This window comes from Pyrgilauda ruficollis, unplaced genomic scaffold (genome assembly GCF_017590135.1).
Source record: "Pyrgilauda ruficollis isolate IOZ18807 unplaced genomic scaffold, ASM1759013v1 scaffold33, whole genome shotgun sequence".
Taxonomy (NCBI): domain Eukaryota; kingdom Metazoa; phylum Chordata; class Aves; order Passeriformes; family Passeridae; genus Pyrgilauda; species Pyrgilauda ruficollis.
In genome coordinates this window covers 7,222,549-7,248,130 of record NW_024524711.1, presented here as the reverse complement: position 1 = coordinate 7,248,130, position 25,582 = coordinate 7,222,549, and the positions used below count along the sequence as shown (strand labels likewise).

The 25,582-nt window shown below is 34.5% G+C and overlaps 1 protein-coding gene across 3 annotated transcripts in view; it reads left to right on the top strand.

Annotated features, from left to right (window-relative positions):
• Nucleotides 1-25,582, top strand: part of CACNA2D1 (calcium voltage-gated channel auxiliary subunit alpha2delta 1) — a 359,280-nt gene that overhangs the window by 196,224 nt on the left and 137,474 nt on the right. For all 3 annotated transcript variants that reach the window (XM_041474556.1, XM_041474555.1, XM_041474558.1), the window contains exon 6: nucleotides 11,178-11,307. In XM_041474556.1, coding sequence (XP_041330490.1) covers nucleotides 11,178-11,307 — 130 coding nt within the window. The remainder of the gene's footprint in view (nucleotides 1-11,177; nucleotides 11,308-25,582) is intronic.

Here is a 25,582-nt window from a genome sequence, read left to right as displayed (position 1 = left end):
AGACTCCTTTACTAATTCCATTTTCCAAAAGAATTTCCTAGCTGTTGTACTTTTTGCTTGCTGAGAGTATTCCAAGCCTCTTTCCTGTGCTTCCCAAGTATGCAACATATTCACAGATTTTATAACTTAGTGTATTCTAGATAGCACAGAACATACTTAGGTACATATATTGAAATAGTTTAATTTGAATTAACATGTTTAAAAATGAACTGTCATTAAAAGGTAGATCCATATTTTATCTTTTTAAAAATTTATTTAATTTACTTGTACTGCAGTGGTGCTTCTTGTGCATTTTGGTGTATAGTAAAAATAGTATGTATGGCCAAAATACACACTTTTCTGTAGTGGAGCTTCTGTTATAGAAATTAATTCTGTTACAAGACAATGCACAGGATCTTTCATATATGGGAAGGAGTGAGCAAGCAGGAAAACCATATTTTTATGTTTTTATCTTTCATCTGCTGTTCATCATTATTTACATACAAGAGAACTTTCTAATATTAGTAATTTCATGGTATTTTGGCCTCCAGATTTTTCAGAAAAATTTGAATGTTCTTGCTGAACTCACTTCTCTCTCACTTCAGGAATCCTGTGTTACCTGACAGTGATTTGGATGCCATTTGATGGTAACCATTGGAACTGATAGTGAGGGAATGATTGACTTTGTCTGCTTTAGTACCAAGACTTTTTTGCATTGTTTAAAGGGGAATGTGTTCCTTTTATGAAATATCACTGGGAAACGTTCAGGTCTTTCCATTTCTAGGTCTTACAGGTAAGTTTGAGTACAGCCCACAGGGGGAGAAAGGCATTCTCTGAGCTTCCTATTGCAATTATAGTGATCTAGGAAGTAGAGGTTCTTACTTTTTTTTTTCTTTTCTTTTTTTTTTTTTTCTAGTATTATGATTAAAAAAGTAGGTGTCAGGTTTCTATTCCTTTATTCAAATTTGTGCAAGTCTTCCCTTCTCCCAAATGAATATATGTTCAAGCTTGAAATGAAAAATACATGATAATGAAATAAATGACTGCCCAAAGCTATCTCCTACCTATCTGTGAAACAGTTATGCAATAATAATGGCAAGAGTGATGACTGTAGTTGCCAGTATCCTAAAAAAGATGAGACTGTTCTTAATGCAGAGAGTCCTACCTTGAAGGCAAATTTGCACAAAAGAGCAGTGCTTGAAGTCTCCCCATGGAGGCAGAGCTTGTGCCACATCAAAGATCAGAATTCAGCCCTAAAGCTGGTGATTCATCAGTTTAATGGAAGATTTCTTGCTTCAGGAGATTTCCTATTGATATCAAATGCATGAGTGATAACAATTGCAGTGAATGCAGCGTAATTGTTTATTGGTAAATAAAAGAAGGACCAAAAGCTGAACTTGTCACAGGATATTTATAGCATTTGAGGCAGTGATTTTCAGCAAGCACTTTGTTGCCAGATCCCAGTGTTGTATGAGTGCTCTGATGTCTTGCTTTGAAATGTGTGGGTCAAGTTGTTAAGTTGTACAAAACAAAACAAATTGCTGAATGTGATGTTTTCATATGACTGATCAAAGGTGGAGGTGGGCTTTGAAAATTCCAAGTCAGATGAAGAATCCTGGAAAGGACCACTTACAATATTATAATATTCAAAAGGGAGTTCACTGTGGTGATGTGGTGTGTAGTGTAGTGTAGTGTAGGTGATGAAATGCAGGTCCTGTTCCTCCCTGCCCCGACTGCAAACAAGATCATTTCTGAAGCAGCTGATGCAATCTGCAAAGAGCCAGATCACATTCCCTGGCCCTTCCACCTAGCCATTCTCAGCATGTTCTGTCCCTTTTGTTTTTTGGAGAACAGGTGGGGGAAAAAAAAACACATTGAAGGAGACAATCATATCTATTCTCATCAACAGAGCTGAAATTTTACAGAGTTTTAAGCGTTGGTGTGTAAAACAGGGTGTTAAAGGTAGTATTGCAGTTCTCTTTATGGTGTGTATTGAAAATAAATTTTAATCCAGTGGGAAATCAAGTTGCCCAGACCTAAAAACTTTGAAACTCAAACTTCAGCTGACCTTTTACTTAACTATTTTAATTTGCTGACATTTTAAAATCTCTTTCAAAATCTACAGATTCACCTGTGTCTTCTTCCTTTTGGTTGCGCTTTCTTTTTCTTTGTTATTTTGTTGGCTTTCTTCTGATATGATTCTTTACTTGGGCAGATTATCTTTCTTAAACTTCCCTTAGTTTCTGGGAATTATATTCTTCTGCATTATTGCACTGTTAGGATTTCACCATACTAGCATTTTAAACAGTTGTATAGTCTTACACAGTGTTATGGCATTTTACTTAAATTATGGAATGGTATCTAGTCTGCAGGGAAATTCTGTGGTCCATAGGTCATGGACCTGTGTTTTATCATGCTTTAGTGTTACCTACAGCCTTTGTCTACATAGATACAGCTGTCATTTAATTCCTGAAACGCTGCATTAAGTTTTTGTGACCGTGAATTAGTGTGTGATGTTTACGTAGTGTTTTAAGCTCCATTAGTGGAGGAGAAAATAGACTAGGAGACCTTCTGGAGGTCATGTAGTCCAACCTTCTTCTCAAAGCAGGTTTGCGCTGTTATTTATGTTGTTATTGGCACAGAAGATGGTACAAATTAAGAAGAAGGAGCAATAACAAATTAGTATGCTGCAGGATGTACAAAATCTAGACCTAGCCAGTATGACCGAAGATAAGAATGAACTGTGAAACAGGATCAGTTGATGGCTTAGCAAAGCATGGCAAAGACAACTGCATCAGAGGAAAAAATCTAATTAATTAAATGTTCACATTCAGTTGGTATCATAACTAATTCCAAATGAAGTATTAAGATGATTTAACAGTTCTTGTTCTCCAGGGATATGATCTTTAATCAGATGTGGGGATAGCAAAAGGTAGACAGGGTAATTTATTCCAATAAGAGAAGAACAGTTCCTAGTTTGAAATTTAATTGGGTGATGTATGAAAAATCTAAATACTCTAGAGTGCATTTTGGTATTGAAATTTAGATGACTAAGTATTTTACAGGACTTTTGTCAACAATGGAAATTTTTATTTTATTTCATTACATATGTTTGAGTACACTCATGGGATGTGGAAGATCAGTGAAGAAGGCAATGACATTTAAAGAATTTTTTTTGTTTGTTTGTTTAATAACTAAAAGGGTTTTTTTCTGAACTCTTAGTAGCATTTCAATCAGTTAAAGGGAGATTTGCTTTACTTCTAATATGATCCTGTATTCCCACAGTTTTTTAATGATATTGTCTTATCCAGTCAAGCCACTGTTACAGTCAGTGCTGAAGTAGGCAGATCTGTGCAGCACCTGATTATTTAAAGGCAGGCAGGAAGATCACTCTTAGTGAACACCTTGGTCACAAAGCCCCGAGTTTTCCCAGACCATCACCCCGTGTGGAAGAGGACTGGGCTGGGACATTCAGGTGGCATTACACATCAGGATTCCCAATCTCATGACCAGGATATATAACCCAGAGATGTTGCCTAAACCTTCAGGAATGGAAGGGATGGAGTTAGAGACCTCTGAGGCTGGTCAGACATATGTGTGTCCAGGGGAGCAGATGAGATGGATCCAGGGCTGCTGATGCCATTATGATTCAGCTCTCCATCATCCCTGAAACACTCTGGGGATTGGAGAGGTTTTCAAGGACCTCGGGGTGGGGAAGTCACATTTATCTTTAGGGAGATAAATAAGTCTTACATTCCTTATGTGCTTAAATATTTAAATACACATTTCATTTTACCTGTCATTGTAGCTCAAGAGAAAATAGGAACGGACAGAAATGAATTTTTACATACTGATATTACTACAGCAGACGCTGTGTAGATTTGTAGCGAAGGTCACATATAATCTGTAATAGTTAAAAAAAAATCACTAATGCCTTTATTACTGTCTTTTACTCATAAAGGTTTTTTTTTTAGCTTATTGAAAAATAATACCTTATAAATGTTCCTTTTTTTAAGAAATGAAGAAAATTATAGAAATATATAATTACCTGAATTATGGTATTTAAGGCACTCTCCTAGATGTAATGTCAACTCTTTTAAACAGAAGATGACTTCCAGAAGCTTGGATTTCTATTTTGAAAATCGTTGCACCTGAAGAAATTGGGGAAACCCACATGTTTCCACCTGTTTATCTAGAATACAATTCATTGAAATGCTACAATATTTTCACAGGATTATAAAATAGATTTGATTGGAAAGAACATTTAAAGTTCATCTACTCCAAGCCTGTGCAGCAAGCAGGGACATTATCAACTAGATCAGATTACTCAGAGACCAAACCGCCCTGACCTTGAATGTTTCCACAGATCGAGGCATCTCCCACTTCTCTGGGCAACTTTTCCCAGTGTTTTACCACCCTCATCTCTCAATACTTCTTCCTTATATCATGTCTGAATCTACATTCCTTTGTCTTGTGTCAAGAGACCCTGCTAAAAAATCTGTCCCCAAAGTTCCAGGTCTTTACATTTGATCAATTAATTTCAAGGATTCATTTATTAATGAAATCAAATTCATCATGCATTTAATTCTGTGAATACATCAAAATGCAAATAAAAAGAAGACAATATTATGTTTGAGATAGAGAATAATTTTGTGTATATCTAAAATTTCTCATCAGGAGCTGTGAACCATAAAGGTCAGATAAATTAATGTATAACCTCCCCACATGGTTTTGCACCATCCAAACATCATATAGTCTTGTGTACAGTAGACAGAGACAAGCCTGTAGGTAGCTGTGTAGAAATTATCATATACAGAAGTTACATTATAAAAATAGCTTAAGAGGCAAATAAATACTTTTAAATTATTTTGACCTTGTATTTGGTACATACTGATATTACTCAGTAGGCAGAACGCTGGAAATTAAATGATTTCTATAAGAGAATTCAGTTTCTTTTCAATATCAATACTCAATCCAGAGTTCCATTTGTTTTATTACTGACTTAGAGTAACCGACTGATCCATTAGAAGAGTATGGCAACATTGAAAACACTGAAAGCAACACTTATCTGTATTAAATATAATGGCCCTTGAGAATGAGACACTGGCAGATGCAAATATAAATTATTTCCTTACTAAATTCCCTCCTACTTCCCTTTCTGAAGCTATCCAGACCCTATATTTGAAAAAAATATATAATTTCTTACGTATATATATGTGAATATGCATATGTATATATTCTTATGTTTAACACCTCCCTGTTATATAACAGAAAAATAGTTTGGTTCTTCCGAGCCAACTGTTTTCTTGTTTTATTTGTAATTCTTTTAATTGTTTTGTCCCTAAGAGCAGACAGAAGGATGTCACTTAAAATCATCATGTGGCAAAGGAAAGACCAGAGTCCCCCACTGATACAGAGTGAAAACAAAATAAACTCTCCACAGTTCCATCACAACCACCTGAATGCACTCGGCAGTCTTCCCACAGCTGGAAAATCACAGCGAGTGGAAAGGAAATAAAAAATGTTGTCAGAAGGCAATGCTCTCATTACATTATCTAAAATGCAGCAAAAGTGCTGTGGCTATTAGAAATGCATTCTAGCTGCTCTTCAAAATTAACTCCTAATCCTCAGAAGAGCTGTCCCCAGCCCTTGCTTGCTGCAGGCATTTGCTGAGCTGTGTGCTTCAAGCGACGTCCCATTTTACTCTCTGTTAGGTCCAGCTTTAACTTTTTAATGGGGCCACAAGCATTTTCAGAGGGGTTTTGTATGTGGTTCTACTGGATTATTTTCCTCAGGGAGGGAAAAAAAAAACCAGGACAACAGCAAAACTAACTAAAACAGAAAAAGAATAAAAGAGTACAGGACTGAGCATAGGAGAAATTCTGTGCTTATTTTGTGTGTGACAGTTTCATTTGTACAGAGTAGATCTGGGAGATAATTAAAATAAGTGAGCCTCAATTGTTTGAAAATTTACATTTAGAAATTTAAGCAGACATACAGAATTAAAAATCAGGCTGAAAGCTAGAGATGAAAATATAAAATTTCCAGAATTCTGCAAGGTAAGACAAGAAGGAATCACTGAGGAAGAAATGTGGGTATTTATTATTTACAACAATTATAATTCCATATCTACATTCATTCTTTAAAAGGGTGGTAGCCAGGACAGAGAGGTTTTGTGCAGAAGACAATCCCTGGATATGGAGGCAATGGAAAATACTAGCAACCAATTCCTTTCTGTTTTACATAAATATAAAAGCAGGCAGGTGTCATTGTCAATGGCTGCATATCAGTTCAGGAACTGAAAGAAATCTACTTTTATTCTTTCATCATGATGCTAAATGTGTTATGATGCTTTGAGCAACTTTTAAGTTCTTTCTGAAAAGAATCTGCTTTCAGAAAACTAATGAAGATTGCTTCACTTTGGTGGTGAGTTTTTTATGTTTCGCTGATGTTTTGTTGTCTTGGTTTTTTTTGTAAATAGTGTCAGCTTTATGGTTGTGAATTTCCAACATCTGCAAAAAGCAAAAATAATTTTATACTAATGGAAAAGCCTTCTCATTTCCACAATAACCAGTATTTTTCAACTAAATGAAAATTTATTAGTAGAGATAGAAAATCCACTCATCATCTTACAGCTGTGGTGATGGAAAGTAACTGAATGCTGTGGAAAGGAATCAGGATAAGTTTGGCTGCAGTGAAATAGGCAGCTAGACTATGTCACAATTTATTGAAATTATCTTTATCAATTTTTGTTTTAATGGATGTTTTCTTTTCTAGACAAATCTTTCAGTAAAACTTTTTGGCATAAAGCTTCCAGTTAACTCATGTAAATACAGTAATTTATGTTCAGAAAGCCCTCTAGTGAAAAGTTGAGTTATTTCTGCTGTGTACTTGGCTTATAAAAAAGATGCAGAAGGTACCCTCCAATTTATTGGAAACATACCAAGAAAGATTTAGAAATAATCACAAAGAATAGCTGAAAAAACCTAATTTCTTGTGTTTTAGCTGCTCTATCAATTTCCTTTTATCCTGATGGTCAAGGATAGGCACATGAAAAAAAAAACCAACTTTATTACCAGAAAATAAAAATAAAAAAAAAAAGAAAAGCCTTAAAATGGCACAAATGTGAACTGAAAAGTGAAATTAATTTTATCAACCTCTCAAGGGAGGAAGAAATTGGTCTGGAAATTCATTGCAGTGAAATGAGTGAGTTATTTTGCTGACTGTCAGTGGTAGGTAACACTGTAATGCAATAAGTGAAGTCCAGGTTTGAATAGATAGAAAATTAATCTTCAGCCACTGTCTCCTGTGGGATTTTTCTGTGCCAGTATTGATTGCATTTCAGCTCCTGACTTGAGAGAGAAATTGGTTGGAGTTGAGTTTTAATTATATTCACATGCTGGATCACTTTCCATCAAAATATGTGTTTTGCTACTTTTCTGAGAACAGAGTTTAACTGGGTATAAAACTGCACCAACTGACACCACAATCTGTCAGGCTTTTCATTGAAATTCAAGATTAAAATAATGAATAACATTGAGGTTTTCCATTTTAATAATTCCTGGTTTTCCTTTTTCTTTTTTTTTTTTTTTTAATTTTTTCAGATTTAAGCTACTTGAAATTCAAAAATTTGCAAATTAAAAATAAATAGGTTTATTTTCTGTAGAAGAATCCACTACAGTATAAATTTTTTCTTTCTTGTCAGGAGGAGTTCAGCACTAATTTGCCAATAATGGTTCTGATACTTAGCTGCTGTGTACAGGACTAGTTCAGACACCTTTAGATTTACAGAACAAATTGTTCCTATGTGAGGGTCACTTCGAGATGTTAAAGGATTTTGTTATTTTTTTTCTTTGTTTTTTGGGCAGATTGATGTGTTGTTTCAGTGTCAGCGCTGTACATCGCAAAATACTCCCACAAAGGTCAACAAGAGCAGTGTGAAAGCATCTACATTACTTTATGTAGTTATAAATCCGGCATTAATGAAGTTGGGAAGAATTTTTAGATTAATGTTTTTTGGTTGGATATCATGGAATATCAGTAGGAATAACAACAGAGTCAGTCACAGTCTTTTTCAGGGGGACCTGTGTGCGTGCTATTAGAAAAGTGAGTAGATTTTTTTTTTTTTGGTTTGAGTTTTTTTTTGGGTTTGTTTTTTTTTTTTTTAATTTTAAGGCATTCATGTCTCAATTAATTAAGTGGTTTCAATCTCAAAAAATTTAATCATATTTTGGCAGTAGACATGAAGCTTCTTTCAGACCATATGAGTGAATGGAAGGACTGAAAGGTTGTATTTATTAATTGGAATGAAATTGCAATATCAATTAGAAGAAACATGATCATTTTATGTTGTGTTGCTTCAGGAATTTTGAGCGAAAATCTAAATATATTGTAGTACAAAAACTTCCGTGCAAGACCTGTTAAGATGGACTGTATGGAACAATGTGTGATTCTTGGGACTGTTTTTTGTAGGGCCAGAAGCTGAACTTTGATGAACTTTGAGTAGTCAGTCCATTCCAGCTCAGGATCTTCTTTGATTCTATGTTCACACCCTTTCTCTTGTACCATACCCATTCCCTCCCAAATATTTCTTGTGGAAATTTAGTTGAAAGAAATCCTTTGACATTCACTCATCCTGGTATTTTAGTGTGGTTACGTGGCCTCATGAGCCCCAATTCTTTTCTGAAGTGTACTGTGAAAACCTTGAGGTTTTGTAGTCTTTGCTACTAATTTTTAGAAATAAGAGTGTTAGAATTTTTTTTTTTTTTAATCAAATGACTTTCCAACAGAAGGGAGATTTTGCCGCATGAATGATTGACTATTGGGATTGCATTTGCATAATTAGACAAAGTCATTACTTTGAGCAACTTGAAGCTAAAAGATAACTTATGAAAAGAACTCCAGAATTTGTGTAATGTTTTGCATGCCAGTTTTGGGGCATGAAAAAAAAACAAAAAACTGTGGGATAATATAGAAGCAAAAACCCAAGCAAACAACACAACAACAATCTATGAAACATTGAACCAAATTACATTGTCTGAAGCTGTCATAATGCTGTGTCATTTCAAATCATATGATGAATAAACTGTTACTGATTCTGGCTTTAGTCTGCACCCTTCAAAGTAAGTTATAATGGTTGTGAGCCTTGTCTGGCTGCCAGTTGTCCACAAAGCTGTCTGTCACATTCTCCTGTACCACCACCCTCTCCTGCACTGAGAAAATAAGACCATAAAAGATTCATGGATTGAGCTAAAGATGGTTTAATAAAGGAAAGCAAAGTCCAAACATTGAAGCAGTGAAAATAAAAACTATTAATTCTTTACTTCCCACCAGCAGGCAATGTCCAAACACTTTGTGTAGGATTTTAGGACACACACCAGTTGCTCCACAAATATTCCACCTTCATGATGAATATCCCCCCTCTCTTCATTTCTCTGAACTTGTAGTATTTAGCAGGACATCATTAGAAAGGAGTATTTATTTGATCATCTTGGGTCAGCTCTGCTGGCTATGTCTCTTCCCAAACTCTTGCCCATTCCCAGAATGGGGTTAAATACTTTACAACAAATTGACCTCGTCAGCATAAGATGTAGTAGCTATGCTGCATAAAAATAGTCAAAATCAGTACCCAGCTTCTTTTCTTCTGGAAGTTTAGTGGACTTGTGAGATTCATCTCACCTAATTCTAGGCAGCTGTATTGCTGACTTCTACATCTAGGTGATTTGCACTAGAGCTACTTCTACAATCAATCAAAAGTAGGAGGCACTTCTAAAGCATGATTCATGTCATGGGGAAATAGGTGTCTAATTAGGATAAGATGAATTGCACTCTAAACATTCCCATTCCTCTTCATTCACTATGAAGGCAGCCTGCAGTGATGAGCACAGCACTGCTGGGTTGTTGAAATTGGTGGCTGTCCCTGGTTAGATGAGTTTTGCTCTTTGTATTTCCAAAGGAAACCAGTTCTTTAAAACCCACCCAGGTTTTTGCTGCTTAATTCAGTTAGCATTTGAATCTATACTTAGAATGGCATTGTTCTGTAAAGGTGAGGTGAAGCAGATGAGAAAACATAGGCAGTTTCATTACATGGCATTGTGGATAAGCTAAGATTTATCTTTTTATACTTTGATAGAGGATAATAAACAGAATGGTCTCAGCACACACTCGCCCGACTGACCATCAGATGCTTCATTGTCAGCACTATTTATCAAGCATAGCACTTTTGCAAAAACTGATGGCTCTAAAGTATTAAAAATCTCCTTTTAATTGCCTCCAATAGCCAGCCTGAGTAATCATTCAGTATCATAGTTGCTGTATTATTGCTTTAAGTGGCAGTCAACCCATGTCATAGGGCCTCCTGTTCCAGCTGCAGCTGAAACAGATGAAGACACTCCCACCTCCTCTTTGGCCTTCATTTCCTCCTTCATTCTACAATTCATGCAGGTTTTGTAGCTGAATTAGAAAAATTCTCTGCTTTTCAAAATGTTTAAGAACTAGTACAAACTAGTAAATTGGAAGGAATCAAGAAATGTGTATCAGGGTGCAGACAGGTGAGAGAGGATTGGAACCCAAGGCAGACAGGTGATGGTGAGCGCCTGAGTGTTTAGGGACCTTTCCTCTCAGACAGATTTAGCCAGTACATAGGATTTCACTGAGACATGCTTAAAATAAATCAGTGAAAAAAAACCCTAATTCAATCAGAAATTTCAAAAAGGCTTAATTTCCTTGCTTTTTCTGGATGTACACCACTGTTTCTGAAAAATCTGTTTATGCAATGTATATGGGTGATACAATTTTTAGATTTGTGGTATGTGATGTAATCTGCAGAAGTAAAAAAAAAAAAAAGTAATATTTAAGACTTGGTGCAAATTATTACATGTAATAAAAGGTAATTTGCGTTGTGTTACGGGTGTAACAGTTCCATGCATTTATGAAATTTAAGTGTGTATGGTGTTTAGGCTCATACTTTTCCTTTGCAGGTCTTCATTTCACTGAATTGCATTGGGTAAATCAAAACTGAAAGCAAACTACACAAATATTCCTTGACCTGGAGAAACTAATCGTGCTTATATAGAAATGTAAAATGTTAGCAATGGAAGAAAAGCTATGATTTTTAACGTAAAAAGAGAAAATGTGAGTGCCATTGTTTTTAGCCCACTTTTTAATATTTTGCCCTTTACATGTTTTTCTTGAAAAAGCCTGAAAAGAATGAAACTGAATCTGGCAGCCAGAGAATCAGACCAGTATTTGAAGACGATCCTGTTTTCCGACGGCAAACGTCTTACCAACATGCAGCAGTCCACATACCAACAGATATTTATGAAGGCTGTAAGTAGCATGTGAACAAAGTGATTTTATATTTTAATTCTAAGCTCATTATTTGTTTCCCCTTCTTAAAACAATGTTTGTCTCCATTTTTAGTACAGGTTTGCTGTTATTGTCACCTTCACTTCTTTCAGTGCTACTCCATAGAAGCGTCGTATTAGGGATATGATTAATTTTATTAATTTGGTAGGTGCTGCAGTTAAAGAGATCCACTAGAATTGGATCTGAGTTTCACAAATGTAACTATAAGTGAAACAAAACTCTTGCATATTCTGATTTTTTGATCCATTCTTTCTCTGTGCTGTTCACATTTAATACAAACAATTCATGACAGCTCTTCTTTACACTCTGTTTGGCCTCAGGCAGAGATGAGTTCTGAAAACATTTTTAAGTATCTCATGAGCTGGTACAGTTTAGTGAAATAACATGCTGTGTGAGCTGGTAGTACCAATATTTCATCCAGTACATTTCTAGAATTGCAGTAACAGACTGGCAGAGAATTTACACAGCCTTTCTAAAGTATGCAAAAAGTAATATACATATATATATATATATGTGTGTGTGTGTGTTTGTGTATACAGATGAGGATTCTTTAATAGTATCTTAAAACTAAGTGTTTATCTTTCAAGATGGAAATAAGTCCCTGTGCTCATCATCAAGCAAAAATCTTTATACAACAAAAAGGCATTTCAGGATTCAAAAGAGCTGCATATTTTTTTAAAAGGCAGGAAGAAAAATTAAATAGGATTTGTATTTTTAAGTTTTGATTATTTTTTTTTAATTTAAGGTCCTAATTTCAAGGATCCAGTCTTTTTCCTCTTTTAAAGTCTCATCAAGAGGAAAGAGACCCTGGTGTGACCTGAGCTTTTTAAAATTCATGGCCACAGTTGTGTGCAGCTTCCATAAATGGCACAGGGATGAAAATGGAAATGTCAGTATGATGGGGAAAAGAATCATAGTAGCTCGTATTCTTATATGGTGAGTTTGACTGACAGACCTAAAGGATTATTCTGGGATTCTGGCTTTAATAAGTGCTAAAGTGCACCTTAATTGCAGGATTACAGAGAAGTGACAGGTCATTTCATTTTTGTTTTCATTTTTTGGAAGGAAATTGATACTTCACTGTTAAAATGTTGGAAAAGCTAGTCTCCAATTATTTATTTATATTTATAAATATAATATTTATTTATATATTTATAAATGCCATGTGAGCTTTGGTATAAGATTGTCATCATAACAGTACAGAAAATGTTTTCTTGTTGTGCTGAATTTACCATTTTAAATAGAATTCCTGAGGACACATATCTTAAAAAAATGTATACTTTCTAATGTTACTGTACAGTCCATACACCTGAAAAGGAAGACAGATTATTATTTCCACAGGAAAAGTACAACTTTAGTATCTAATAGAATGATAATAGCAGAAAGAAATGTACATTTCAGGACAGAGAAATGTATGTGCATGTGCAGCATAAGTGGTTTGTGATTCTTTGAGTCCGGTTTTTATATTAATTACCAGAGGAATGAAAGCCTAGAAAATTACCAGGAAGTCTGTAATTCTATGTCAGAAAAATGACGTTATTGTGTTTCTGGGTAACTTTTTGTTACAGATGGATTTTTCAGAGATAACAGCTTGAGAATACCTAAAAGTGACAGATTTCATATCAATAAATACAAAGTGTTCACCAGGTTCTATTTTATAGTCACAAAGTTCATGTGTCATCTCAAACACAAGTGAGCAGTTGTGAGGTAATCATTCACCAACAAACTTCCAAAAGTAGAATTTAGTGTTGTTCTTTTCACATTATGATCTACAAGCAATTTTTACAACTCTAGAAAGACAGATAATGCATCTTGAACACTGTTGTCATTATTCTGCCTGTCCGTGGGAGCTAACCTGTCGTTTCTTGTGAGGTTTCAGTGTCCACTATAAGGGAGCAGCTGTACATTTGAAAACGGTATCTGCAATTCCTTGTATAAATCCCAATCTGCTTAGAAGCATTTGCAACACAGGCATTACAATGAATCCTTCTGAGAATTAGTGGAAGAGACACAGTTCCAAGGTTTTACAGTTTGGAAGCAAATTTTTTTGACTGACTTATGCCTTGGCAAACAGATTTCATTTTTTCTCCTTTATTGTATATGCTTTGCAGGTGGCCAAGAGAAACAAAGAATTGCTCTTTGAATCTCACAGAACAGTTTTCAATGACCAGATATTTGACTTGCCTATTCCTCCTTGAGATTGGTTTTCACTTCTCTTGCCTTTTGCAGCAGCACATTGCTGTCTCTAGGGGAGAGGGACAATTACTGTTAGAGCCACATGTGATCAGGATTTTCACTTGGGCCTGTCAATCACACTTCTTCATGTAATTAATTATTTTCTGTATGAAACTAGGAATTTGGCTCTTAACCATAGAATCACAGAATCATTAGGGTTGGAAGAGACCTTTAAGATAATCAATATGCTATCCATTAAAATGTTTTCTATTAATGTTTCCTTTCTATTGTATTTATTACTTATGACTATTAATGATTTTTTTAATTGAATCAAATAATGAATTTCTGTCCACTTATATTTTTGAAATTGGGAAACTGTTTTGTCTAATAATTCTGTAATGGTGCACAACATACGTAAAATCTAGTGTGGTCTATAAAATAATATCTTTTTCTTACATACCTAGTGATTTGCTTTGTTTGAAATACAGAAATGAGCTTCTTGTGAAGTAGTTCCTTGTATTTCACCATAAAAATATGAGATACATTATAACAAAATATCCATTTACTGTATCCAGGCTATTACTTTGTGAGTTATTTGATTGTAGAAAGAAGTATTATGAAAGTTGTTCAGGTTTTTTTAATTTTTTTTTTTAATTTTCCTGAATCTTGTGCCAAAACCTTTGCAGAGACAGGAGAAAGTCTAAGGAGTTAATTTACTTGCCTGTGTCTGAGGATTGAAGAAAGAAGGCAATCCCAATAAAATAGAACCAGATCAGACTTTAAATTCAGTAATTTTCAAGAGGCCCATTTAGGTTTTGAAATAAAATCAATCTGCAGCTGAAAACAGAACAGACCCTCAGGTCCTCTTTCTAACACATGCACTAGGAATTAGTCATGCATCTCCTATTAGTAATAGCTGAAGTCTTGTTTCTAAATCCTCATTAAAACTGTACCCTGCTTATCCCTAAGCAGAATATAGGAGCTGCAGGCCAGAAGTAAGGGGAAATCCCTGGCCAGGTTAATCTTCCCAGTGGGTACACCACGTGCCCTGGCTGTCTGGGATCCACCCTCCCCATCTGCTGCAGTGATTCCTGCAGTGATTCCTGCAGGTGAATGTCTGCACTGGTGTTATGGCTTGAGGTGAGGTGTTAGGCAAAGCACACAAACCAGGTTTGCTTTTTTCTGTGTGGTTATTCCTACTTTACTCCCTTTAAATCAGAAAAAGTGCTTCCACATGTCACTCACTACTTGATAAGCGTGGAAGAACTGATTAAAGTGTCAGGTTGAAAGAAATGTGTCATGAACATGACAACATAGCTTTGAATATATTTGGACAGCAACCAGCAAGAAAAAAGGGCTTCCCTTCTCCAAAGCCATCAAACTAGGCATAAATATTGAGTTACAAGTAATTGATGGTCCATATACCTTAGTAACAATAAAATACAAATACTATTGCTTCATATTCCCCTTTCATGGCAGTCAAAATTTTTTTTTTGTCTGAAGTCTTGTATTTATTATATATTATTTGATGTCAAGTTTGGCAGTGGACATAATTTTTGTCTTTCTAGTGGTGCATCATATATGTAAATAATTAATTATGGATAAAATATTTTGACATTCTAGTACTCCAGTATATCACTCAAGGGCAATAAAAACTTTTAGAAATAATTTAAAAAAAAGAGTTAGATGCTACAGTGATTTTTTTTTTTTTTATCTCAAACAGAATATTATTTCCTTGGTGAATTTTTAAAATGTTGTACAGTTTCTGTGTATCTCAAGCTAAGAGCTTGAAAAGAAAACAAATACCATTTGGGAACAGCAGTCTAGTGGAAGGAGTTCCAGCATATGGCAGGAATGTTGGAAGTAGATAATCTTTAAGGTCCCTTCTAACTCAGTCCATTCTATGATTCTGTGAATAAAAACCTTGGAAATACTGGGAAATGAAACCATGAGTGTGACAATATCACCCCTCCAAAAGAAACCCCCAAATTAAGTAAACTAGGAAAAAGTGTGTTATCATTTATTCAATGAAGGTCTTATGTGTGGATAACAGATAAGATTTATTAAGGAATCCAGATATGGATAAAGTGTTGTGTAAATATTTTGACGTGCTACATCCGCATACCTTAATTATCTAAAGACAATAAAACGGTTGTGGGCTTTTTTTTTTTTCTATTTCATTTAAATAGTTACAGTTACAGAGAGCCAAGACACTTTTATTACTTAAATTACATAGTTCATTATATTTTCAGGTTAGTGTTCGTGTTATATATTTTGTGATAGCTGACAAACTGAAGGTATTCTCTTGGTCTATTGTAATAGATAAATGAATAGTGCAGACTTATTACACTGGAGATTGAAAAATTATTGTTTCAAGTCTCTGATTTTGTGTGTGTTCACACCTTGAAATTTGGAAATAGATATTATGTATGTCTTGTGCAGTTAGTAGTAATCTCAGCATGTGAGATTACTGTAACTTCAGACTTTTTTTTGTTGTTGTTGTTGTTTCTCTGTTCATCAGGGAGTTATTTGTGAAAACATGTAATGAGTGAAGTAGACCTTTAAATGAATTTCAGTGTCAGCCTGTTTTAAATACCAAAGATTATGGCTTGGGGTAACTATAAAGCAAATGTTAGTTGCAGCTAAGTCCCTAAGTACTGCCTGGTTGGTTCAATATTAAACCTGGAAGGAAAATACCACTGCAGAAGCTTAAGTAAAGAACTCTAGGGTCAGTAGTGCTTTTTATGCTCTGACAATTACAGTTGGTTATTTTTCCCCCCCAGGTACATTGCTAAAGCTCCCTGAATTAAATTCTTATTTAAATAATCAGCAAAAAGAACTTTTCTAACTTGATGAAAAAGCTTGTTTCTGTCGCAATCCAGAAGGCCAAACAACTTGAACAGTATCCTCCACTGCAAGAAAATATTTATAATTTGGTACTGGAATTAGTACCATTAATTTAATTGGATGGATGGTCTAGCATAATCACTTAACATCAAGCTGACCATGACTTCTGTCTAAAATGATCAAAATTTAAGAAAATATACTAGAGTGAGGAAAGACGTTGTTGTAGCCAAAGGTAAATTTTTCCTCTTAGAAAGACTAAACTGGTTAGGTACATGCTACTTTGAAAATACAGATGTGGTAAGGAATTCTCAATGTAGATTTAAAGCAATCTGCGTAACAATGATGCATCACAAAAATTATATAATAGCATACTCTCAAGCTGAATATTTGTAAATCTATTTTGGCCTGGAAAGATTACCTAAGACTAACTAATTGTTAAATGTGACATAAAGTTCTTAACGGGAAAAGAAATAGTGGCAAATCTAAAATGAAAGACAGTTCTGTTATAATTCCAGGTAGTCTTCTAGACTTGCATTGTCTTAAGGTGTTTGATAAAAATTTTCATCTTTTTCTGCAAAATAAAAACAGATTTTTTTTTCAGTAGTAAATTTAGAACCTAAATACCTTTGGGTTTCATAGGGACACAGTTGTCTAAACACAAGTTTCTGCTGTGGATATTCTGAAATACTCTACCCCTGAACTGAAAAATATTTATTTGAAATGAATCAAGGGTTAGCTATTCATAATCAATATGATTGATTTTATTTATTTATATGTATTATATGAGAGCTGTCTGAAAAAGAGCAAAATGTGAGTCTCAGACTCACAACCTCAGAACCTTTTCTGGAATGGTAATTATTTTTTTTAACATTTTTGAAAAATAAGTTTTTATTTAGAAGTATTTGAAGGACACTATATAACAGAATGAATTATGCCCAAAGTAATTGCTTTAGTGTTTGAACTGTACTATGTTTTATTATTTATCTTGAGTTGGAAACAATAGATACTAATTTTTACATTTCTGCCTGTTATTTTGTGTTGAATATTTTTCTCAGATAACGGTTTAAATTTAACAGTTTTAAGATAAAAGTTTAACTTCTACAGCTTAGAGCTATATTTTAAATATTTTACATCTATTCTAATAATTTAACCTGGGGAAATTAAATACTATATTCAAGCAAACAGTCACAACTCCCTAGCAATTCATTATGGAAATTTTCTCTTTGTCATGGTGAAGCCTTTTATCCTATACAGTATTTTGTTATAGAGATGGAAAGAAGTTACAGGATTTACCTAATGATCCTTTGGAAAGAAATTTTCGTCATATTGTTGCAGTGTTCTTCTCTTACCAGGTGCTATTTTTACTTCCAAATAGTTTTTCTTTTCTATGGATCTAATTTTGGCAGAAGTAATATTTTCATTTCCACAGCCAACTTTCTTTTATGAGTAAGCATATTAGCACAGCATGTTTGAACCCATGCAGGCATCCTAGTTTTCTCTGTTTCAGTATTCAGCATGCTTCCAGAGAATCCCAAACTTCATGGTTACCATCTGTACTTCATTAAAGAAATGCACTGAATAGTTGCCTCCTGATCTTCTAGGTTCCTATTTGTCAGGTACAGAAATATAACTTCTAATTGATATCTTTTAAAAAAATCTCTTTTCCAGCTTACTTCACCTTTCTTGAATAAATATTTAAAGATATATTTAATTGCAAAAGAACCCCTATATTGCTAAAATGTAACTATGTCAGGGTGTTGTACTGACACACGATTCCCCATGAAAACCGCATTCCACGCAAACAAATCACATTTTAGTATGTTAACCCTTATTTCTTTTTAAATGGAACAAAATATATCAAAAATTATTTTTTCTATTTAAGTTGTGGAAGTGGTTTATTTATTTCCTTTTTTTTGCTGTTGTTGTTGTTCATGCCCTTTTTAAAAAAGAGGCAAACGTAAAAGAATTGAGTTTGAGTTTTCAATAGAACAATACAGGCCTTAGGCATGGCCCTAACCCATGGCTGTGGGCTTTTTTTCACAGTGACCCCTCTGGGCCAACTGCCAAACTTTCCATATCATGTCTTTCCTGTTCTTACACCAGAAATTCATCTGCATGGACCACTGACATGATGCAGTCTTCTTAAATACTGAAAGGATAAATTTCCTAAAAATTTTACAATTTTTAATATCACAGTGAGGTGTGCAAAGCCAGACCAGAAGCCAAGGTTGTGTTACCTGGTTAAGATGGTCTTGGTGATGTGGCTTCAACAAATTAGAATACCAAACAACGAAGAGATTTTTCTTCCCATTGATTTTGAAAACTCTGGAGTTTAAGCAGAAGGATGCCAAAGCAACTTTGTGTCCCTATTTACTTGCTTTTCCCAAAATGTATAACATTAATTTGTACAGTTTGTAAAAAAGCAAAAGTGTGAAAAACACTTCTCTAATAATGGAGTGGTGATTATCATTAGCATTCAGCATAGCTGCCTCTCTCTGCAGATTTCTTGACCAGCAATATGGTGTGCATCCAGAATTATCTTGGACTTTATAGCAGGTCCTGAGATTCCAGTGCCTGTTAGGCTGCTTGACTGAGTTATAATTGTTTAATCTGTACATACTGCCAAAATCCATTTTGGAGAACAGATGATTGCTGCTGCTCCTCAGATCCCTTTCCATTTCTTTCGCTGTATTTTCTCTCTTATGCACAGCTTGGAATAGCAATTAGTATTGAACCCTCTTGTACCAAGAGGGAAAAGTTGGCTCTGCAGTATGATTGGCAGTGTTCTTATGGTAAAAATAGCTAATGGTGGCCTTTGTATTTTTGCAATACAGACTGCTAAGCAGAACACCAAATATCAGTATAGATCTTCATTATTCAACTTATTGAAAATATAAGACAATTTAAACATCCACCCATAAATGTTTAGGATTGTTTCAGATTGTTAAACAAGTAGATACCATGATTTAAGTTGACTACTAGAAAAAAAAAAAACAAAAAAAAACACGTGCTAAATTGCTTGAAGTAATTTATATCTAACAAGAAAATACCAATTTGTGTGAAAACTATTAATGATGTTCTTTCTTAAGGACCTTAAAACATACTTTAAATGGGAGTGCAAGAGCTTTGGAAAATTCCTTGATTGCCCGGAGAGCCTGTCAATTCTTTTTTTCTCCTCTCCTCAAACAAGTTTGCCTTTTTTTGTTCTCAGATGTTCTTTTCACTTCAGTGTGTTGAGATCCAAACGAGAAAGGAGAGGAGAAGGGAAGGGAAACCATGGCCTTCCCCCTTTTCCTTCCTTCTCTGGTCTGACCCAAGCTGCCGGCTCAGCTCTGAGCTGTGCAGGTGACACCCTCTGTGACCCTGTGCAAAGCTGCAGAAGAGCAAAGGTACCTGTGCAGGCAACTTCTGCCCCCACCTCTGTGTCCCTGTGGCATCTGATGGTCTTGTCTGGGCTGAAAGGGGATGAGCTGAGCAAAGACTTGTGCAAGCCCTTAAAGATGAGAATAAGGTAATCTGAAGCCAGTAATATAATATAAACTGCAGAAAATAACTAAGATGTATTGCCAAGAATAAGCACCTGATGCATACAGAGACAAAAATGTGACACAAAAATCATGTATTCGAAAAACAAGAGTTTGTTTATTCTTTACTTGACCCACATAAATTGTAAGGAATTGGAATAAAATATCTGTCGATGGCTGTCAATATTTTTCACTTGGGCAGTGTGAAATATTTGGTATGGAACCATCTCTCTACTCATTAAATTTTTATAACTGTTGTTGTTTTGTCTTAGTTTTAATATCTAAGAGGTTTAATATGCTTAATATGGGGGATATACTCAACAGTGTTATGAAAGATTTCCCCCTGGAAAGAATCTAGTTTTCAGCTTTGCAATGTTGGAACAGGAATTTGGTTTCTGTAAAATTAATTTTTTAATAATTGGTTCTCATATTTCAGAATGTCTTGTATTTCCAGCCTGTAATACCACAGCTGTGAATTTTGCTGAGTTTATGGCAGCCTAGCTTATGATTTTTTTTAAACCTCTACTGGTTAAAAATTATATCCCTATGTTATTGCACTTTATAAGACTTATATGATGAATCCTTGTAAATCTATACTCTAAAAATACTTCATTGATTTGATTCTTTCAGAAGAAAGTGAAATAAAGTTGTTAAGTGGACAGGACATAAAAGTTAAGATTCAAAGTATTTTATTCTGAAAAATAATAACCATGATAGATTATATATTAAAAAGTAATAAATCTGGATACTATTGAGATATCCATATTGATAAATTTATCGTGGTTGATTACCAAGAAATGACATGTAAAATCTTGAGTAGCTTAATGAATTGAATTATGTCTTCTTTACTATATTTTTGCATGTGCTTAATCATATTATCCAGCATTATAGTTATTGTTATTTTTAAAGTAGTATCACTTTCATAAACAGTATGTTCAGTTTGATTTTTGAAGTGAGGAAGACAGATAACAAAAAAGAAAGACTAGAAAAAAGATTACGTAGTCATGTGTGGCTCTGAATACACTTAGTGGCTTTTTCTAGATATGTCCAAAATTTGAGCCTTGAAAGGTTGGAACAATATACAGAATATAATTAAGGATATGCCTACTGTTTATTTGTTACTGCAGACTCACTTTATTGCATACTGGATTTTTCCATTATGTTCTCAAATTGCATCTCTAGTGTTTTGTCATATCCCTGTTGGATAATACAGAACTTTTGCCATACTTCTGCTTAAGATAATAGGTGTCTTGCAGCTTTGGGATCCTGTCATCTTCAGTGTGTCCTTTCCCCCTGGAGTGCCCTCGTGCTTCATCTGTCTTTTCAAATTACTTTAGTAGTTGGTTATTTTACATAATATAAAAATTTGAAAATAAATACCAACAATTAAAATATTATTATTTTCTGCCTTTTTTTTTCTGTGCAAATATTGATAATTTTTATTGTATAAGGATAATTTTCAGTGGAAAAAATGTACTGAGACAAAACCATGAACATTACCTGGTGGATATGTTTAAATGGATTTGCACTAAATGCTGGGTTAGTTGAATGAAATGGAATAAGCTATGTATGTGTTAAAGTACATTTGTGCTTAAAGGACCTATTTCTTAGCAGGACTTCCAAGTTCACACAGGACATTTCATGGAGACCATTATCTGTCCATGCCATTGAAGCCTCCTTCAGGCCTGCTTCAAGTAAATGTTCAAATTTTCAACAAAAACATTTAGCTTAAGCATCTGTTATAAAATTAGATCAGGACTTTTCCATTGACTTTTCCAGGACTTTTCCATCATGTTGATAAGATTGGTTACTTGTAACAAGGTCAAGCATCTCATTGCAACTCAACCTTCAGCTTACAATTTGTTTATTAAAATTATTTTGATTTCTGCAGTTAGACACACCACTCTTCAAAACAGTTATCTGAAAAACTGTTCAGTCTGTAGAAGTATTTCATGGCAAGCTATTTACATTTTTAACCTTTTGGTCTGTTCCTTTGAAAGGCTCTATGTCCTTGGTATCGTTTATTTTCAGTAGCACTTGAAGTCATTCAGGTCTATTTAGGTCAGCACCTAGCTTTATGTTGTTGAAAACCAACAAATAGTTACTGACTAGGAAGAGAGTAGGAAAGGCGGGAAAAAACAAATCTAGACCTTGGCCTTCTCAGCTGGCAGCTGAAAATCAAAAGCACACTGGGGTAGCTCAGCGTGATGGGTATGGCAAGTGACAGACTGTTCAGAGCTGAAGGAAGGACAGTAATGAAATCTTAATTAGAAAATCTTCCACAACAAGCTGACAACACTGCTCAAAACAAATTAAAAAAAAAAAAAAAAAAAAAAAAAAAAAAAAAAAAAAAAAAAAAAAAGGGGGTGGAAAAAAAAAAAAAATTTCCAAAAAAAAGGAAAAAACCCCCCAAAAAAAAAAAAAAAAAAAAAAAAAAAAAAAAAAAAAAAAAAAAAAAAAAAAAGACACATAGGGCTTGGCAAAGACAAAGAAGAAGAAATAGAAATTGAGAATGCCAAAATGCAATTATGTCTTCAGAGCCTTTCAATTCAAGCACTCATAGTTTACCATGTGCATTCATTTCCAGGGAAGCCTGAGGTTGTGCTGGTTAACTCTGGAGGTCCAAAGAGGTGGATTCCAGTTGCTGTGCTCTCTTTTGCATGTGTTCAGCAGGATGCAAGGCCATTTCCTATTCGCCATTTTTCCTATGAATATATAGGAATATGAATATTATGAGAACTTTAAGATAGTCACATTACTAGGTAAAACTAGTAATAGAAAAACTAAAACTAAACATCCTAAATTAGTATTATAATTGTGCATTGTGTTAAGTTCTGGATGCCTTGTGATAGTAAAATATTAGGGAAATCAAGTGATTTTCTGTTCTCAGCTTACATGTGAGACACAAATGTGTCCTGCAGATTTGATGGGTTCTAGCTTGAGTGTAAAAGCATGGACAGTGAATAAATGAGATTTGGTACCTGCTCTATATCTCGAAAAAATCAGCCGAGAAACAGTGTCCCTGCTTAATTAATTCTTTACTGACCTTAAATTTCATTTCCTGCAGTTTTCACCAGCATAAGAAATGTATATTACTTAAACAGGAAAATCTTTCTGCTTTGCAAATCTTGCTGCAATGTGAAAACCATGTCTTGACATATAATCTGGATAGTTGCAACATGTACTGTTAGGTCAACAAATGTAGATGATTGTTGACTTGATTTTAATCATAGGGTTTGTATCTGAATTGACAACATATTTTTTGCTCACATGCAGAGAAAATGGTATGATGTTTGAAAATTTAATAGTATTTGCCCAGATACTTGCATAAATGTATTTGCCAGTGAACAAAGACATGTATATATCACTTTGCTTTTACAATGTTGTCAAGTGTAATGAATTGAAGCTCTTGCTGGGATCTGTCATGCTTTTGTTCCTTAGATAATAACTTCCAAAAAAACATTGTAATTTTCAACTTAAAGACAAGACATTTGATGAAATTGTATGTAAGAGTGCCTATTTGTGGCATATTTATAATTTCATCATCTATGAGGGGTTTTTTTTCCTCTTATCCACTCTCTGTATGTACTTTTGCTGATTTTAGCTTGTTTTCTGTGTTCTGAAAAATGGTTTTGAAAACGGAAAAAATGCGAAAATAAATGGCTGATTACAGAAGTGGGAAAGTTTTTCATAGTTTATTGAGTTGTTCCTCTATTTTTTTTTTAAGCTTAATTGTTTCTAGTAGTCCTTGAAAAATGTGAGTCTCAATTATGGCTGCCCTCAACAAGCTCCATGACGCTGAGGAGTCATCGCCCATCTTTGTTTTGTGTTTAAAGCAATAGTGATTGTCCCTTATCTTGTGAAAACCTGCCATGAAATCAAGCAGTTATCTACCATTATGTAGCATCTTAGATTAAATATTTGTGCTACAGGAATTTATTACTTGGTTAAGAATTTTAGTAATGCAGAAGGCATCCGGATGGTCTCCAGTAAACTGGATATGGAATTACCTGGGCATTACCAGGCTGACAGGTTGCAAGGCTGACTGTAGTAAATATCTTGGTCATCAGCAAAAAAAACTCTGTGCACTGTTTTTTGGTTGTTGGTTTGGGGTTTCTTGTTTGTTTGTTTATTTCTTTTTGTTTTACTTTATTAGTTTTCGGGGGTTTTTTTAGGGCAAGCTTAGCAAATAATGTCTAGTGTTTTAGGCAGTGTTAGATGTACATGGGTGTGTGAGATCGTGCTGGTCTAATAGAAAGTCACAGGATAATAGCCTCTTGCCACTAGATTAAGTGAAAGGTGAAATGGAAATGTTTATTTTCCAGATGAGACATTGATTTAGTAACAGCTTTCTATTACTGCAAATTACTGATATAGAAGTTAGCATTTCCCCCTGTTTGCAGCAGCCTGGTGTGTTCAGAATGAGTTACACGCTCCAGCAGCTAAAAGCTGTTTGACTCCAATAACAGGCTTTTTATCTAAAATATGGCCCACACTAACAGGAAATATAAAATCACAGTTATTATTGTAGAAGACTGTGCTTCTTTCTTTCCCACCCCTCCTGCCCCCCCTTTTTCTTTTCTTTGACATTCGGGGAACATGCACACTCTGGAAATGGTAAGAAAACAGATCTGTTTCCTTATGATTTTCCAGTATCTCATCTCCTGCCATTATTGTTTGCTTTATCAAGAGTTTTGTTGCACATTTAGCAAAACTTTGTTCCTTCATTTTAGATACGATAAAATAATTTTTTTATGCTTTTTACAATATTTATTTTAAGGTGTTTTCAACTAGTCTTTCCCTGTGGAGTGAGCTTATTCTGTTGAAGCTGAGAAAGGGGGAGAGCAATGTCAAAATGGGAATCTTTCTGAGAATGGTAACTTCCTGGAGTTTCTTGGATTGTTTGACACAAGAGTACTGAACAACAGTGAATAAATGGCAATAAATGTGGCAAAATCCATAATGCATAAATATACATAAATATCTAATAAATTGAATAAATAATAGTATATAATAATACCAAGGAATATATGAAAAGTAACCCAGTATATATTGAGTGCATACAATAATATAATATAATATGATATGATATAATATAATATAATATAATATAATTAATATAGTATATTGTATATTGGTTGCATGTAATCCAGCAAGTTCTTTCGTTCAATATCTGACAACTTTTCTGCACATTTTAGAAGCGGAGAGAAAATAAATCAGAGACAATAAAGGCATTATCTATATCATATAATCCTTAACTTCTGTGTGCTGGTTATCACCTTTTGTCAGATCCAGCTGAAAGTTAGAGCATAATTTTTACATAAAATAAGAAAACAAAGAGGGGAAAGGGGAAATTGGGCAGATGAGTTGGTGGTTTGTTTGTTTGTTTGCCTAATTCCTAAGCAAATATAAATTCTTGATGTAGGAGATAACATGTTTTCATTAACTTTTTGATTTCTCCAGCCTTGAAAACTGGGCAACACGTTTTTTTTAATCTACTCAAAGTGATTTTTGGAGTCATCCAGGTAGATCTCTTTAGGGTGACTTAACACAAAGCTCTGAAAGGCTGAAGATTCACCTACTCCTTCTACCAATGACAGAGAGACTTTCTATGGTGTAAAATGCAAATACATATTTATATACCTTCTATAGAGAAGAAAACCTTTTGGAGCATTTACCTTCTATGCTGG